This window comes from Argiope bruennichi, chromosome 8, assembly GCF_947563725.1.
Source record: "Argiope bruennichi chromosome 8, qqArgBrue1.1, whole genome shotgun sequence".
Taxonomy (NCBI): domain Eukaryota; kingdom Metazoa; phylum Arthropoda; class Arachnida; order Araneae; family Araneidae; genus Argiope; species Argiope bruennichi.
Window position 1 is genome coordinate 115767890 of NC_079158.1, and position 18993 is coordinate 115786882.

Genomic DNA, 18993 nt, shown 5'->3' on the forward strand with positions numbered 1-18993 from the left:
GTAAGAAAATACTTGAATCGATTTTATATTAAATTTCAACTATTTAATAACTCTATTCGCTAAATACTGTTGTACATAACTACTTCCCAAGCATCTGCTTTCTAATTCTAGTTCATAACTAGTTAATATTTTTCATTTATTTGTAAGCCAAAATAGATTCCGGCTTACGCCCCTTTCTTCGACAACACGAATGGCGTAATATTGGATAATTACTCTATTAGCTATCTAAATTACTCTAAAATTGCTGAAAGATACAAATGTCAAATATTTGAAACCAAAAGTTAATCCTTAAAATGCATATTCTCTATTTTTTAGAGTTTTATTCTTGTATAAAGATTTAGAAAATAATAAATAAAATAATGAATTGAAGAACAAAGTTTATTGATTTTCAATTTTTATTCTAAAATAATATTCTATGTTTATATTTAAAATTAATCTTAAAAATTATATTCTCTCTTTTTCAGGGTTTAATTCTTGTATAAAGACTTAGAAAAACAACGAATAAAATAATAAAATTAAGAACAAATTATATTAACTCAGCATTTTTATTTTTTTCTTTGAAAGAATATCTTATGTTTATTTTTAAAATTAATCTACGGTTTTTCAACATGGCATTTTCTGCTAAAAAAAAAAGTTTCACATTATATTACACTAGTTTTAACATAGGTTTCCCTGGTACTTCCTCTAACATCCTGGTACTTCCTTCCTCTTCTTGTTATAATCTGAAGAATATACATTTGACACCTGGTTTAGAGATTTCCTCATAAGTGAAATAAATGTACTGATTTATTAACTTCCCCTATTTCACTTAATATCCATGACATTTAATAACTTCAAATACAATAAGTCTAACTAGAAAAAAAATACATATCAATGTTTTATTCCGTTCATTTACATAAAAATAAAACAAGATGTTTATTCTCTTTCTAAAACAGTTAACATTCAAGCGAATTCAATGATATTATAATTTAATGTTATCTTATATATATATATATATATATATATATATATATATAGAGAGAGAGAGAGAGAGAGAGAGAGAGAGACGAAAGAGAGGTTGTAAGACAGACCAAATAATAGTTAAGCAAAAGATAAAAACCAATATTAGAAATATAAAAACAAAAAAATTGTAACAATGGAAATAGGAATACATTAAAAATCGCAGATTAAATTTAGTAAAGATTGAAAAGGGCTGAAAAATATTTGAAAAAAGTGCTGCTGTTCAATGGGCGTTGGGGAAATAAATTACAATTCAATATTGAAACACGAAATAGTGTGTGAAACTTGCAAACAACGTTTTAATTTGTTTATCAGCGATTCCCAAAAAGAATTGCAGCATTTTCTACGGGCTGAAACGAACACTTAAGTGAAATGATACGGTTTTCCAAATTTTAAAACAGAGGTTAAAAAAACTGAGATATAAAAATGCGATACAAAATTTAAAAAAAAAAACAAAACACAATAATATAAATGCAAAAATATGCGTTTGCCCCAAAGGGCTTGTATTTTCATCATATGCCTGCACTTTCTTAAAGACAATAAAAAATCTTTTCTGGCTAATTTGTTCGAAATATGGTTTCAATAGACAAAATTAATGCAAAATGTCAAAATCTTAGGGATGACGAATATTTTACGAACTGTTATTACGGTTCTATGTCACTTGCGCTCGGTAAATCATCCCCTTTCCGCTCAAGTGTCAAGAAAGACTACCACATTATAAACTTTATCTTTGCATGTAAGATTTGGCGATTTTACAATGTACGCCAAACTGTACGGTCAACTGACCCATCAACCACCCCCAATAAAACGATTAACCAATAAAACTTTCCCTTACTCTCTGAAGAGGTCACTGTCTTTGTACATCACGAGAGGGGTTTGGTGGGGTTAATGAGTCACCCAAACTTGTTTGGAAAAAATACTCTTTGAGTTGGATATTTTAGATTTTCTCTGCTTGCACAGAAAATCATACTGAGGCCCGCGTGAATGTTAGAAGGGCTCTTAGAACATAGAACTCATCACTGATTAATTATTGAAGCACTTCGATTTTGGGACATTTACTTGTTCTCTATAATTCTGTTAATTAACATTACCGAATTCTGTAATTTAGAAGGAGTAATTCAATGTTTATAGTATTTCGTTTGACACGATTTTATTTTTATCAATAATTGCTTTTATTAATTTTTCAATCCAGGAGAATCGGCCAACATCTATGTGCCTATGAAATTGTAAGACCTCGGATTCATCCCAAAAGAATGGCTCAATCCTTTCTCTCAATAGTTTTAGTACTAACAGCGAATTTTAATAAAATGTCCCTAATTTTTTTTCGAATTTTATAAGTAAATTATTTATTCAAAAAATATTAAATAGGTTTAATTGAGAAAGAAACGAACAAAATTAAATTGAATTTTTGTATATTTCGTTATTTCGTATTCAAGTTCTGGAATATTTCAGACTGAATATTCATCTAGGAATTGTTATAATTTTTACTTATACATAAAAAAATAATATGAAAATAATAAAAAGGTGAATTTAAAAAAATGAATATAATTTCTAAATAATTCTTTTTTTAATATGCATTCACAATATGCATAGTATGGTCACTTACATTTAACAAAAATAAATAAAGAAATAAAAAAAAATAAACTAACTGCAAACATTTATCTCTCTGACATTCAGCATAGTCAAGACTGTTCCGCATTTCTGAAAGCTTAACGGCATTTTTTGTTCATTTGTATGTAATCAAAATTAAAAAAAAAAAAAAGTTTTGAGAGATTCCTGGAATAACTTGGTAGTAATGTTGCTTTTTTCAAAATAGAAATTATGATTACTCCTATATAACCATGAATTGAAGAAAAATAGTTGCAAAATATATTGTTACACAAATGCTAATACACATTAAAAAGCATTTTTTTAAAAAGTTTTTATGAAAGCAATGGCCAACTTAGTTTTATAATTCAGATTTATGGTTGCTAAAGTTTACTTAACTTGTCATTGATCGCTTACTCACAAGAGCATATTTAACTTCAAATTCTATTGGACATGTAACATTTACTATTGTTCTTAAAACCGTATACTATTCCGCTTTTTGCGCAATGCATCTTTTTTAATTTTCAGTAATCTCAACAAAAAATGGGAACTTGAAAAACGAAAGTGTTTAAATTTCAACTAATACGAAAACTTTCTCAATCAGCATTATTTATGAGCATTACAGATAATATACTTATCTAATATTAATTCATTTCACTGACATTGACCCTTATACATATAATAATTTGTTACATTAAGGAGTAACAAGATTTAAAAATGGATACACTTTCTAAAAATTACAACGCTATAACTTCCGAAAATATTAAAACACAAAATTGATTTTTGCATCAAGATAAAGCTAAAAAAATTATCTTTTTAATGATACCAATGCTTTAATTTGCAAATTAAGTTTCGATTTTTAACGTGTTTTTAAAGAAACATTTTAACCATATTTTTCAACAATGTACTTCGCACAAAATAAAAATAAAATTTAATCTGCATGAGCACGTCAATGGGAAAAAATTAGCTGTTATCCACCTGTTGCCATCACATTGAAAGAAGTTCAAATTAAAAACATAAATCAAATATTATTGTAAATTAAATATATAAAAGTGTAAATTTCAGCTAGTGTCTGTATGAAGCGAACAAATTTGAAATATATTTTCTAAAAAGTAAATGGAGGAAAAGATTTCTATGAACTTTTACAATATCTATATTATTAATTAAGTCAAACAATTAAATTTAAGGTAAACAGGGTTTATATATCTAATGGATAGTCACTGTAATCAGCGCCCATCAGTCAATTTTAATCAGGGACACGCATCTACTAACAAAATGGTCTAAATGAACTAAACAATTACAATTTATGTTACTGGAGTCAATAAAAGCTCCGATGAATTAAGAATTTTAAATTTTTTCATAGGTCCTTTCAATTACCCTTTGTAATCCGTTTACATGTTTATCCTTTTACATTAACCTTTGAATCTTATTTAACAAATTGTTTTGAGTCATGAATATATTTACACTTAGCACTTAGATCTCTCCTCTCAGGAACAATTCAAGGCAGTGCATCATTTTGGCGTTTTATTTAATTATTTTATTAAACTTTGAGTGATAAAAATATGTAGATTAATTTTCTGGGAAAATTCATATATATTAATTTTTCGGAGCAATGAACAAGGCTCTTATTACTAATAATAAGATAAATGTATGTACAAGATCTCATAAATGAAAGATCAAATAAAATTTTTACAAAAATTATCGCCATTCCATTATTACCAATAAGCCCGACTGGAAATGCAGCTATGGAAAACTAAAAACCGTCACCCGCGCCAAGTTTTCTTGCCAAAGGTCCAAATCCCAGTAAACCTATGACAGCAACAGGGGTAGGGAATGATTTACCGAGCGCAAAAGTTCCGATTCCGTTATTACGTAGCCAATATCAAAAAGTCACAAATACCAGTGATCAATACTTTTGAAAGAGGGGTGTAATTCAAATCTTTGATATGATCATACTGGTGATATTTCGATTACAAGTCTTGGATCACGATAGAAAGTAACATTCGATACGATCTGTCCAATGGAAGCTCTCGAACAAGTGTTCAATCATGCATAGGGAAAGTCCCTTACCCACTGATGCATTTTCCAGGAACAGACCTCCCACAAACAGTAGTGGGGGGTGGCAGGACCTATTGATCAGAAGCAGAGAGCTTCCTATTTCTATCTCCCTATCCCATCGCATGATAACGACTACCGCTAGAATCTATATGTGGTCTGCTTCATTGTACGAAAAAAAGTTTTCTTTCACACTCAAGTCTCCACAGAAAAATATTTATTCTGAGAAAAAACTCTATTTGAAAAAGAGGATTAATATCTTTCATTTAAATAAGTAATTACTTAACACATGTGGAAACTTGAATATGTTTTTCCTACGCCACTCATTTTCATATTTGTAGCTTTATTTTGTTTACGGCTTCTTTCATCTTTAAAAGCTTTAGTCTAAAATTTAAAAAAAATTGTTGTAGAATAATTTTATTTTATTGTTCACTAAATTTTAAATTGATAACGTTTTAAAAATCTCTTTTGAAAACCGCTGGCGAATATATTTGATTTACTAATCTTGATTGTGATTATTGTAGATTTCAAGTTAAAATGTTCTCAAAATATAATTTAGTTGACTTAATGTCAAAATTAAAAAAAAAAACTGAAATACAAGGTTCTTTGGAGAATATACGATTTTATGCAAAAATGAAAGTTAATAAAACATTCTAAAAAAAGGTGTTTAAATGACATTTGGATGGACACTAGGGATTTTTTATTTTCTTGAAAACTTCATTTCAAGTAGCGATAATAATTATTAAATTTATTACTTATTGTATAATACCATTTGTTATAATTTGAATCTTAATACAGTTGCACATTGTATAAAATACTTACTTAATTATTATTTTATTGTAAAATCAAATTAGTCTCTTCTTTATTTTTATGAACACAAAAGAATATATACATTCAAATTATTGGCAATGCAGCAGAAAATTTAACCCCTAGAAAAATTGTGAAAAAAGTTCAAAGCCAAAGTCTTCCTGCAATAAACTTGCAGAATAGTGTAGCAGAATAAGACTATCAATAAAAAAAATTTTATATAGTAAAAATCTTATTTTCCTGGAGGTTATGAAAAGGAAACATAGTATTCGCAATACTTTAGTGAATACTATAAAGAAATGTAGTATAATAAAAATTACTAAAAATGCAGAGTAAATAACTAAGATTTTATTTCATTAACGGTTACAAAATATTCTAACAACACTATAACAATTTTCGATACAATGAAATCAAATCAGTTCTACTTATTCTTAAAACTGCACACAGACACATATAACAGATGCAAATATTTTAATAGCAGAACAAGAACTAAATCCACTCCATATAAAAATTATACAAATATATGTATTTTTTTATTTGTTTGTTTCAAGAATAAAATCTTTTTTCCTCATTTTGAGAAATAATTTTACAATTCAATGTAATAAAAATGTTTTAATAAATGTAAGCATTTTTAAAAAATTCATGAGATTGGTCACATTTAAATATTAACAACTAGAACTTTATCAAAGCAAAAACTATAAATTTTTTTACGTGAGTTTCATGCGATGTTATATGAAACATGATTACCAATTTCCACTCAGATATGCTGTCTTTTGAAACTACAAGGCAATTTTAATCTTTCTCAGAAAATCGAAAAAAAAAGAAGGATCTATTTTTCTCACAAAGCGAAAATTCAACGCCTTATGCAATTGCTTTCGAGTGGCTGGGAATTTATTAGAATTCCTAATGTGCGGAAAATCTGCAGAAGGGCAAAGTAATATCTTTGCTCAATTTGTGACACTTAAAAGTAGTAAACAATGCAGGAAATCGTGAAATTCAATTTTAAAAGAATCGTATTTTAGAGCAATGCATAAATATATTACGTCATCCATCCTAAAAAATTAGATTTAAAACAGACATTTTAGGGGAAAAAAGTTTATATTCTTTTCAAAATACCTTTTAAAGAACAAAAAAAAAGCCTATAAAAGGAACATAAAATTAGTTAATAATCAATACTCTAATGATTCTTTCTAATTGTAATAGCAGAAATGAATGGTTTCATTTACAAAGATCTATGAAATCACATCCATAAAAGTATGTATTTTGTATGAGAAAAATTTACACGATAACAATTTTTTTTTCAAAATATATTTAACAAAAAAAGAATATAAGACCTCTTTGTTGTATAATACTTGGAAAATAATCAACTTAAAAAAAAAAAGAAATTTTCTTTTCACTTTATTAATATAAAATTAATCATTATCACGTTAAACGTTATGAAAAACTCTACGTATTGACATTATGCTAAAAACACTTAAGCGGGCTGAGCCAACATCTCTGAAAGAAAAGAAGGGGTATCAGCTGATCCCCGACACTCCAGGGATTGGAAAAAAAAAATTCCAGAAACACAAATCATTCTTCTCTTGGGCCCTGAGGGTCCCATCCCCTTAACACGAATAAAGAGAAAAGGAGAAATCTGTGAATGGGTTGAAAAGTGAACGGACCAGTTATTCTTGGAATTATCGTATCATTGATCCACATATCACTGAAATTTATCGGAGCGGTGACTTCACTGGAAAGTGTGAGACCTCATTGGAAAATGTAAAGTCACCGCTCCACTTCATGGGAGTGACCTTGACTTCCCGATATTCGTATTTGACGATGCACTATTCCATAAAGAACACTTTTAATTGCTTGTGACATGACTTTGATTGCATATATTCTGCTTACTGCAAACGCCATCTCTTGGTAGAATATAGAACTAAAGTGAACATTTTAAAGAAATGACATACATAATTAATTCAAATTTTTCAGAAAATGATTTACTCCAATAAAGAAATTAAATAGTTTTGAAAAAAATCAAAATTAAGATATTAAGCTGAAACAGATAAATTAATTCAATCACACGTTACTTAAATTAGTAAATTAAGTATTAATTACAATTAATAAATTTTATATTTAATGCTAATTAATAATTTTAATTAATAATATGATTGAAATAACAGATATTTTGAACAAACTTTTAAAAATAACAATAGCAAAATTATTTGTTTTTTCAAAAAATCGTGGATTATACATCTCTAAAGTCTACTATATTCAAATCTGCACATATTTCAAGAAATTTCCCAATCCATAAAGTGCTCGTTTTTCTGTCATAACGCATCATTGCATAAGCGCAAATAAGAGTATGCCTGCAAAATTGTTCTTTGTAATTATCGGGAATCCGATTCCACAAATCCTTAAAAAGATTCTGATATTCGAAATCTTCCATACATTTCAAAATTTTATCATACACTATAAAACACAAGCAATGTTCAAAACATTCTGGAGTTAAATGGTCCCAGATCTGATCTACCATGTCTAGGAAAAGGGTTTGTAACGGCCAATCCAAATAGAAACAGAGCAGATCTTTTATTTTTAAATCTAATAAATAGCCTGAATTGTTAAAGATCTTGCCACGTTCAGTCTCATCAGTTAAATAATAACATACACGCAAATCACAACTTAAGTAAGGGCACAACTTATGTAAGAATTTTTTTTTATTCAAACCGTTCAACTCATTGTAAAATAAGTTCATTCTTACGCGCCTACTTCTATTTTTAAAATTAGAAAATCGAAGTTCCTTTTGGTCAATACTTAAGTATTCTGGAATCCATTGTTTCCAAGGAGAAGCAGCATTTTCTCTCAAACATTTCATCCAAAATCTGACAGCAAGATTAAAGTCGATGCGATAAATGTTTTCCCTTTCTTCCTCCGTCATACTTTGCCATAATTGCAAAACATCTTGCTCCAAAAAGTAGATAGATGCTAAAACAAAACGCACTCTCTTATCGATGCTTTCGTTTCGAATGAGTTGTTTCGAAGTTTCGGTTCTGTCAATTGTTCCTTCCGATTTCCAGCGTAAAGTATTCGTGATATGACTCTTCTGAATGTGGTTAGCGATATTAGAATGGTCTCTAACACAGTAAAAGATTTCAGCAACTATTGGCTGAAGTATGTTTACGATTCGATCTACGAATAATTTTGGGAGAAGTGTGGATAATTTCTGACTAATTTCTTTTCTTCTTTGTCTTATTCGTTTTTCTTGACTCCAATTGGTACAAAATGAATCACTATAATTTACATCTTTCTTAACAAATTCGCAAAAGAAGTGGATAATGTCGTCATTATAGACGGTTAATGCCACTTTAACAGCTGCTATATGTTGTAGAGATGGTAAGAAATTCAAAGCCATGATATATTTTCCTACGTATAAGTAGCAGAGTTAAGTTTGTCTATATTTATGTAGAGACAATAAACGTTTCCTTGTAGAAGGGAATTTCACTGATTAAGTTGCTTTACAAAAATGCGACTTGATGAAATGGTTCAGTTGAATCCATGTTCGGTTACACACGTTGCAAACGAAACAACTTGTGAGATTTCATTATTCCTGATATTTGTATTGAAACAGACTGAAAATAAAAAAGAATAAAATATATAAATATACATAAGTAGAAATTTCAGAAATCTTTGAAATATAAAAAATATAATTTATATGGTTTAAAGTCAAATTAATCCCTACTGTTAATAAATAATCTGTGCTGTTGCTGTGCTATTTTGGATATAGAACTATAGAATCCATTTGACGTTGGTCAATGGATATGCTTACCCAGTATTATTGTTTAAGGTATTTCATTTTGTACCTGGTCAAATAAAAAAAACCCTATGAAATTTCCCATTATCTGATCATTAATATTGAAAATATAATCGCATAAATATTATTTTTATACCTGTTGAAAATGCAAAAAAAAAAAAAAAATTATTTTTGAAACTCAACCAACTTAACGATCACCCATCGTCAACTGCTTTAATATCTTTTGTTAATTCCTTTATGCATAGTTGCAAAAATAATTTTCGCAGGTGCCATTAAATTCAAACATTTTTTCTATTAAAAATCTACGAATCTACTACGTGTTTCCTAATCCTTAGAAAAATAATATCGAATTTTATACTTCGGTAACAATTATCTTACTTTGAGCTCTTATTAACATTTTTATACCTTTCTATCAATTCATTGATTATTACGTTTGAAGGACGATGGAAATTACAGATCATGAAGGGCACATTTTATTTGATGTTCATTTTTCAAAGGTTTTTATCGAACGAATTAAGAGAAAACGGAATTGTGTCGACGGGGTGGATGATTGTGATGCTTTTATCTATTGAATTACAACTTCACCATCCACGTAGTTTTCTATGGCAATTCTCGGTGGAATTTATACTATATACTGCTATTTAAAGAATTTATACTATTTATTTAATCAGTTGTGTTAAATCAGTTTAATATGACAAACTGATTTATAAAGAAAATATTTACAGATTTTAAAAAATGGATAAAATTCTTTAAGAAACAAACAACTGAATTTCATTTTCCGTTTTTATTTTGCTGACAAAGGGAGAGCAGTAGGTTGAAAATTCATTTCAGAATGAGATTTAGTATAAAGGTAGTATATATTTAGAATGCTCACTCAGGAAAATATTAAAGCGCAATGGCCAGTCAATTTCGAGAAAATGGCCATCAAACCTTCTGCATAGCTTATATACTAACAATGTGTCGCCGATGCTAAAGCGCGAATAGTAATAGTGGTTAACGGCGCCACATTGTTAGTATATAAGCTATGCAGAAGGTTTGAGGGCCATTTCGCTTTGATATTTTCATGAGTGAACATTCTAAATGCATACTACCTTTATACTAAATCTCATCTTGAACTGTATTTTCAACATCGTGCGCTTCCCTTGTAAGTTTTAAGTAATCTTTAAAGAAAGACCTCTAAAATAATAATTGGAAAAATATCCTTTATTTTCTTTTGTAAGTAGTCACTCTTCAAATTAAAAAAAAAAAAAAAAAAAAAACAGGATTCTTTTTTCAAAATGTTATTGAGTTGATCATTTCTATATTTTGGCTTCAGTAATTATTGATTACAGCGTTTAAAAAATATGATCTAACAGATAAAGAATAGTGCATCATATCTGATATCCTTTTTTTACGAGTATTATCAAACGGACTGAATGATATCTGCATGCGCTTGGAGTGGCAGTGGGATCGTATTGCATTTATCCATTAAATTATAATACATAAAATTTTCTATGGCAAAACTAGAAGGAATTTATATCATTTGCTCGATAATTTATATTATCTGAATGCGATATATTTTTTATTAATTTTGTAATTCAAATAAATAAAGTATTTATGGCAAAATTCTTCATTGACAAGTCAAATCATTTGATAGATATTTTCTGCAGCATTGTTGATTTCAGTGTTGCCAAACCTGCGTTATTCAAATGTGACTTCATTTCAACAACTTTAAAAAAATAATTGTAAAACCTCCTCAATGGATTTTGTATATTATTATTTATGGAATAAAATATAAATAGCCATCAGATAATTTTTTTTTATTCTTGTGCCTTGATATAATAAAAATATAATAGTTAGCTTTATTTTCGGGTATCATTATCAATTGATTAATGCCAGCAATATTTTAAAATAATGAACAATCCTATTCATTTGCACCAGCTGTAACACTGTACCCCTCATAACAATATAATATATTAATAATTTCAAATATAAAATACAAGTTTAAGATGTATTTGTACTAAATTTTGATTTATTATTGGTAACATCATCAACTCCTCAATTCAATAAATAGTAGAGAATAATAAAAAAAATTAAACACGCACTGATGAGTAGAACAAAAAGTAAAAAAATAAGTTGTTGCGAGAGATATAGACATCAAAGCAATTGGATAAAAAATTCTTGAATCAAAAGCAAAACAATAATGATTAAAAAAATTATGTTACAATAAAAGACACTGCAGCATTTAGAAAATATTTCAGAACATGAATTTAAGATCAACATATATTAAAATATGTTTAAAATTTAATTTAAAAAAAACTTTACTTAATAGTATAACAATTTACTTAATAGAAAAAGAACAAAATTATTTTTCGTTTATTTAATTTTCTCTAAAAACTTCCAAAAAACTGGGAATTCTTTTCTGACATACAAAGAATACAGGATTTTGGCTTTAATTAGCCACATCTATAGACCTTTTCAGCATGATTAAATCATTTTAATTAATGAATCCTAGTAAATTAACTGTAAAACCAAAAAAAAATTCTAAATGTATGATTTCAATAAATGTTACTCAAATAAATCAAAATAATAATTTCATTTTACTTTAGAATGAAAAAATCTAACTTAACATTTTAAATTAAGAGATATATAAAATGAAAGATCTAATTTTACTTGGTTAAATGTAATCTGTAATGCAATAAAAATATTTAGAATTTAAATCAGAAAGATAATAATGAAGTATAAAGAAATGATAATATTTGATAATAAAAAACAAAGTTTCTTTATTGTTTAATGTAATTAATTTTCATTAAAAAACTAATTTTTTAAAAAAATGCATGTGAAAGTACATAGATAAATTTTAAAAATGATAAATATTCAATTATTGAGAGGAAAAGGAGTACAATGCTGCCAAAGAATTGTTAGCATTAATTAATACACTTTTTTAATAAAAAACATAAATCAGTTTTAATTTATCCGTTAACGCATAATTTTTCATTTATTTACATGAAATTAAAATGTTTTAAATTACATGTTGGAACTGTTGGCACGGTTCCTTTTCAATACAAACTTACTTTAAAACCTGTTGCAATACTTCCTTCACCTGCTGTTCCGTTACTTAAATAATGACGTACGCTTCAATTTTGTATCATTTTCGACAGGATGGGGGTATTTTCAGAAGGAAAATTTCATTCTAATGGGATTATACAGCCTACTCATAGAAATTTAAACGAATGTATTCTAGAAAAAAATATTAAGACAAAATTACTCACAAAAAGAGAAGTGTAGCTGTAGGTGAAAATCAATGGCGCCATTCTTTTCCGTCGCTATAGGCAACTGGGGAAGAAAACTTCTCCGGAGAGGAAGAACGTGATTGCGATGTCAAAAAGATGAAATACTCAAGAAGCGAGACCCAAAAAATGCAGAGCAACAAAAGCAAGAACTTCTTTGTCTCTTCGGAAAACATGTGTGTCCAATTTCAGAGGAAAAATTTTTTAAAATCCGATGATATGCCGAACGAACCTTCAAGTCTAGTGGAAAAAGACACTCACTGAGATGGTGGATTCCGAGAATGGAAGATCCGAGTGCTGAAGCTGTTATTTTTGCAAAATCGGCGCCATCTGTTATTCGAAATTGAAATATCTGCAGGATAAATAAAGCATAAAATATCTGAATGTTTTTAATTTCAATGTAAAAAAATATACCGTGATGTTAGAAGTCTAATATATATGAAATTCATAATAAAATCGTATAATGATTTTTTTTCTATTTTATAATTCCAATATTATCGATAATAAATTTATAAACATGAAAATGCTTTTTGATATATATATATATTAGAAATCACTATAAATACTTGATATTTGAAGTTCAAAGAATATCATTGATAGGAGACCCTTCATCATTTGCCCGCTCTTTAAAAGCAACAGAAATTCAACAATTCCAATATGTTTATGAATCTTACTGACTTATTGTTTGTAATTTTTATATAATTAGCTCTATATGTCTGGGTTTGGAATTATAAGTAGAAAATATGCTATAATTGAATCATATGCTTTTAAAATATATATACTCATAATGGACAATTTCAGACAGAATTTTTTAAGAATCAATTTTAAGTCTGAGAGGAAACTTTAAATTATTTTGTATAGTTTAACTGAAACTCCGCAATTAAGAACCAAAAAAACTGAAGGAAATTTTTTTGTCTCTTGACTAATATTTTTTATCTTCAAAAATTTGTTTGCCGATTTTACGAAATTGCATATCAGCATGACTAGGGATTGCAATACCGGACCAAAATTTCAATACCGGTATTCGGTATTTTTTAAATCTTAATACCGGGATACCGGTTTTAATACCGGTATTAGAAATTTTGGAAAAAGAAAGAAAACACAGGTGTTTCGTTTTTTTATTTGAAAGTTTTGTTAGAGAGTGTAAATATCACAAAAAATAATTTGTAACTTATAAATTATAACAGTATATAATCACAAAAAAGTAATTATTAAGTATTTAAGTAATTAAGTATTTAAATCACAAAAAAGTGTAAATATCACTATTCAGTTTTTGGTACTATTACAAATTTTTGAAATATGATCTAAAAAAACATAATGCATCAATCGTACTGTCATTAAGTCTGAAAAGTAATTTTGTGTAAAAATGGCCAGCTGCCGAAAACGCTCTTTCGGCGTCGACGCTAGTTGGTGGTACTCTTAGCAATGCGCTATATACTTTTTCAAAGTATTTATCTCTAAATCCCTCATCTTCAAATAAATCGATTTCCAGTCGGATGCTTTTGAATATAGCTGATTTCTGTACTGTATTTTGGTTCGTTGAAATTTTTTTATTTATCGCTGATTCTAATTTTTGTTCAAGAGACAATTCCTTTTCCCTATTGACAGTAGTGACATCATAATCTTCGATAATTGAACCGAATTCTGAATTTGGATAGGTTTGTGGGAAAAAAAAATTAAGAATATTTACTCTAACTTAATCAGATTTGAATTGGTTATTTTCCTTTCTTCTTTTCATTTTCATTTTTAAAATACTTAGAATTATGTAAATACCATAAGACATTTTCTATTTCGGTATGCCTTTCTTTTGAGCGATTTTTCAATGTAATATATAATTCTTCAGATACTAATGTACGCTGTTCTTTCAGTGACTGCAACATGAAATTTACTGTTGCATTAGCTGTTAATAAATTAGAATCTCTCCGACATAATGCCTCAATAGTCAGTTTTATTGGAAGTAGAGCTGGTATAGTTCTGGATATTAAGTTGAATTCACTATCTGAAAAATTAATTTACAGGTTTAAGTCAATTATTGCTTTTTGGATTGGATTTCCCAGTTTCAAAAATCGTTCCATCATGAGGAGTAAACTGTTCCAACGTGTTTTAGAATCTAATATTAACATATATTCTGTTTCATTTTCAGTTAGTATATATTTTAGTAATATATCCTTTTTATAGGGTAACGTTTAAATATTTTAACTATTTTTCGAACTTTATAAATTACAGGAAGCAATTCTTGATAGGTTAATATTTCATCCTCATTAGCAATATCTTCTTCAACAATTTCATTGTCATTATCTTCATTGTCAATATCACTCTCACTCTTACTCTTTTCAAAGTTGGAATCCGAAGTGTCTATATCCACAGTATTTGGATTCTTCTGTTCTTTATATTTTTGGTATAATACATCTATTACTCCTAATTGAATTCCATGTGCATAGCACAACTGCTGATTTGCACCAATCAACTTTCCAACTTTTTTCATAATTGTTGCTCCATCAGTCGTTATGGATACTATATTTTTTTCAGGGATAATCCATGTTTCACTAATTTAGATTTAAGCAATTAATTAAGCCATTCATTAGCTAATTAATTTCGCCTGTTAGGGAGACATAAAAACAAAAAAGTATAATATATTGCTATGTTCGCGATGCCTGAACATATAGTGGAGACAGTTTTAAAAATTTCTAGTAAATACCGAAACACCGGTATTCAAACTTGTGAATACCGGTATTACAAAATTGTGCAAATGGCTCAAAATACCGGTATTCGGTATCCCGGTATACCGGTATTGCAATCCCTAAGCATGACATAAAATAAATAAAATCATTTTTTAAGATTTTAAATCATTATCTACTTGGAATAATACGGAATAATTCCAAATCATTTTTTTTCTTTATCGATTTCTGGTCAGTCTCCTGCATGATCTTAGGCGCGAATTTTTAGATATCTATATCGTGTTTATATTTCAAGTACACAAGTGATTGAAGTTCAAAGGCTTGGTTGTCGCGTTTTTCTAGAAAAATTTTGAAAATACATACATCCGAAAGTGTCTCTATAGTTTTGATAACATAATATTGTGTTTTATATGGTTTTATATGCACCTTTGAAACATTTTCATCATTGTGAGGCAAATGAGCATTGCACATTTCCAAACCTAAGATCATAATTAAGTCGTCCATCAGTTGATATGTTACAGATATTAGACTAGATACAGAGACAAAATTTTTAAAAAAAGAAAAAAAAAAATCAAATCTGCGTATTCTGTATACTATGCTATAATATCTCCATTCAATTTTAATGCATAATTTAGTCTTTCGGTAATAAATGATAAAAAGGTAGGTAAAAACGCAGAGTGAATCCTTCATGTCACATTACAAAAGAGAATAGAAATAAATAATTTATAATTGATATAAAAAAAGCAGGGAGAAGGGGTGGATTGAGAGGTATACAGCAAGTAATGAATCCACCAGATAATGAAAAAGAAAAAAAAAGAGAGACTTGTGATACATTCGACGTAAAAACAGCTAATTAAAAATATACCTGAATAAATTTATTTTTCAAGTGTAAACATTTTACCAATTTTTAAAATATTAATTAAAATTTAAAAATTCAAATTTTAGATTGGATGAGAAAAAAAATTAGAGAAATGTTTTATATCATTCAAATATTTTCACTTCTCAATTCTGCTATGAAAGGAGCGTTGTGTGGCTTTTTAAGTAAAGCATATAAATTAAAAAACATTAAGTAAAACATGCTAATTAATTTTTAAAATTGCAAAATTTTTCCTTTGGAAGGCAATGAAAAATGGTTTTATATATTAGAAATAAATTTAAGGATAATTAAAATAGTAATCTTTCTCTTCTATATTAATAATCAGGACGTGATTTTAATATCATTTTTAGTGTTTTTATATCAAAAGCATTTGGCATCTTCTATTGTATATTAAAATTAATTAGAATTCTTATATGACTGTTCCAAACTACCAGTTCATTTCTTTTTCAGAAGAAAATAATGTATAATATAAGCGATTTAGTATGTTCATAAAAAAAATCAGTACAATGCAGCATTTGACATATTTGCTAATAAACAATATTGTACGTGTATATTTTGTTAACTGTAATTCCCAAGAATTGCAGTCATTAACTTCCGCATCTATCAAATTGCCGATTCCAATTGCATAAAATAGAATGGGAATGATCTAAATGTCATTCTTAAGCAGAAAATTCGCTTTCTGTATATTAAGCATATTTGAAGGTTCTGACAAAAATGGAAGATTTTGAAGCAGGGTGAATGATAAGTGAATCATCGACTGCCAAATCTATATCAATAAAATTGTGTTTCTCTGTAAACAACATCGATTTAATTTTGATCATTCCTTCAGGTGTCAAAGGTCACCACGTGTATTGAATTTGTTTCGTGCTGCGCTGCGCTTTCTTGTAAATAATCATGCCTGCCACCCGGAAGAGAATAAAATGAAATTTAAAATACAAAGTCTCTTCAAAGTATTCAAACCTGCATTCGGCGTCAACCAAAATAATGTTATATATATACAATATATATATATATATATATATATATATATATATATATATATATATATATATATATATATATATATATATATATTGTTGGTAATCAGTCTTCGGATCATTATAAAAAGTGCCGTAAGCAGATGAATTCAGATGCCATTGAGCTCACGATATAAGTGTATTTATATAGACGAAAAGACGATAGAAATAGGTAGACGGAGATGGGTATAGATGACATGTACCAAACATGCCCTAATGTTCTACAAAATGTTCATTTTTAAGTTTTCTTTTGAACCTTATTACGTTTTATTCAAGACGAATAAACAAAGTTGTTTCGAAAACCTGTTCTCTGTTACTTCTCCAACATATATATATATATATATATATATATATATATATATATTAAACTCTTAATTTAACCACATTAATTTTCCAAACTTTATCTTAATTTAGCCCAGAGTAATTTCATTCATTTATTTCTTGATCCCATTCCACGTATGAAGCTCTGTAAAAATTACTGCGCAATCAATCTACATATCAAGTGGAAGTGATACTTCCTTTGCACTTCTCAAAGTCAACACGTGTATTCAATGACGCGTGTCATGAAAACCCATGTTATGTAAGACTAGTGATTATTTGTTTCAGGCTTTCTTTTTTACTTCTGCTTCTGTGACACTTTGCGCCTTCTTGTGAATAAATCATGCCTGTATCCTGGGAGAGAATAAAACGAAATTAAAAATATAAAGTCTCTTCACTGCTTCTCAAACTATATATATATACATATTTCTTGCATCACGGAAACGGCTCTAAAGAATATAACATATTAAATTTTATATTTAAGTAATATATTACTTTCTAAATTTATGTATATAATTGTCTTTCTTAAAAAATGGGATTTTATACACAAATCCTTTTTTCTATAATTAAATAGTGATGCGTGGATATACATAACCTGCAGAAGGATATCAGAGAACGAGTAGTGGTTATGGCTTCCATACATTTCTCTCACTCAAGTTCGACCCGACGTTTTCAATTCAATTAGATTTCGCTTATAACTTTAAATGAGCCATAGGATAGGATTATATTTGCGATTTTACAAAAAAGAAATCTTAAGCTACGAAAATTATTTTATTCAGGTTATGTAAAGTTTTAATTTTTGCAATTTTGTTTCAATGTAATTTGAAACATCTTATTATACTAAGAAGTTATTATAATGATCGAGTTCATTTCATTAATTCCATTTGTATGGTCAGAACTTTAGCGATCTGTCAGGTCATTCCTCACCTCACAGATCTAGACAAAAAAAAATAATAATTCCTTTCTTCAGACTTCAAAAAGTTATCTTTCAAATCACCAGGAGTTTTTCATGGCATAGAACCCTAGAAAATTCCTAATTAGAGCAAAACTAAATCAAAAGATAGTATTAGTTTAGACTCTAGCACATTCAAATATTTCCTGGAATGATTGAAACGAATTCTCTCACAAAAACGATCCTGGAAGCGAATCTACAATTTGAAAGATTGCAGTTGAAAATATTATTACATGTACCAGAAAATATTTCGATTTCATATTTTGTAAAAAACTTATTGAAGTAGTAAATATAAAGAAACTCGAGAAGACATTTCTTCCTTTTATTCCCTACTCCATGGCTAAAAAAAATAAAAAAAGAGGACCTAATAACAATAAGTCTTATTACCAAGATGGGTTCCAATCCTCTATGACATGTAACATTTGTAAACATGCATCTAAGCATATAATAACTATTTTTAAGGTATTGAACGCTTTTTCATTTAAATCAATGATGTTTCTTTAGGTGCGTCCTCCCCCCTCCCCCTTTATAATTATTTCAGCCAACAATTTTGAGATTCTTCAGACAAATATTATTTTAAAATCCATGGAAACGGAGTTTTTTTTTAACAAAAATTTATAAAAATGATTGAGGAGTTTCAAA

At 28.1% G+C, this 18993-nt stretch overlaps 1 protein-coding gene across 1 annotated transcript; it reads right to left on the bottom strand.

Annotated features, from left to right (window-relative positions):
• Positions 1–6724: 6724 nt before the first annotated feature.
• On the bottom strand, positions 6725–12788 carry LOC129981349 (uncharacterized). Its single transcript, XM_056092166.1, has 2 exons — positions 12493–12788; positions 6725–9059 (listed from the first exon to the last, which is right to left on the bottom strand). Exon 2 carries the CDS (start codon positions 8840–8842, stop codon positions 7679–7681), a length of 1164 nt encoding a protein of 387 aa, XP_055948141.1. The 5' UTR covers positions 8843–9059; positions 12493–12788; the 3' UTR covers positions 6725–7678.
• Between the last annotated feature and the right edge of the window lie 6205 nt (positions 12789–18993).

Coding starts and splice junctions, on each gene's coding strand:
- LOC129981349 (XM_056092166.1), bottom strand. CDS start 8,842: ATGGCTTTGAATTTCTTACCATCTCTACAACATATAGCAGCTGTTAAA.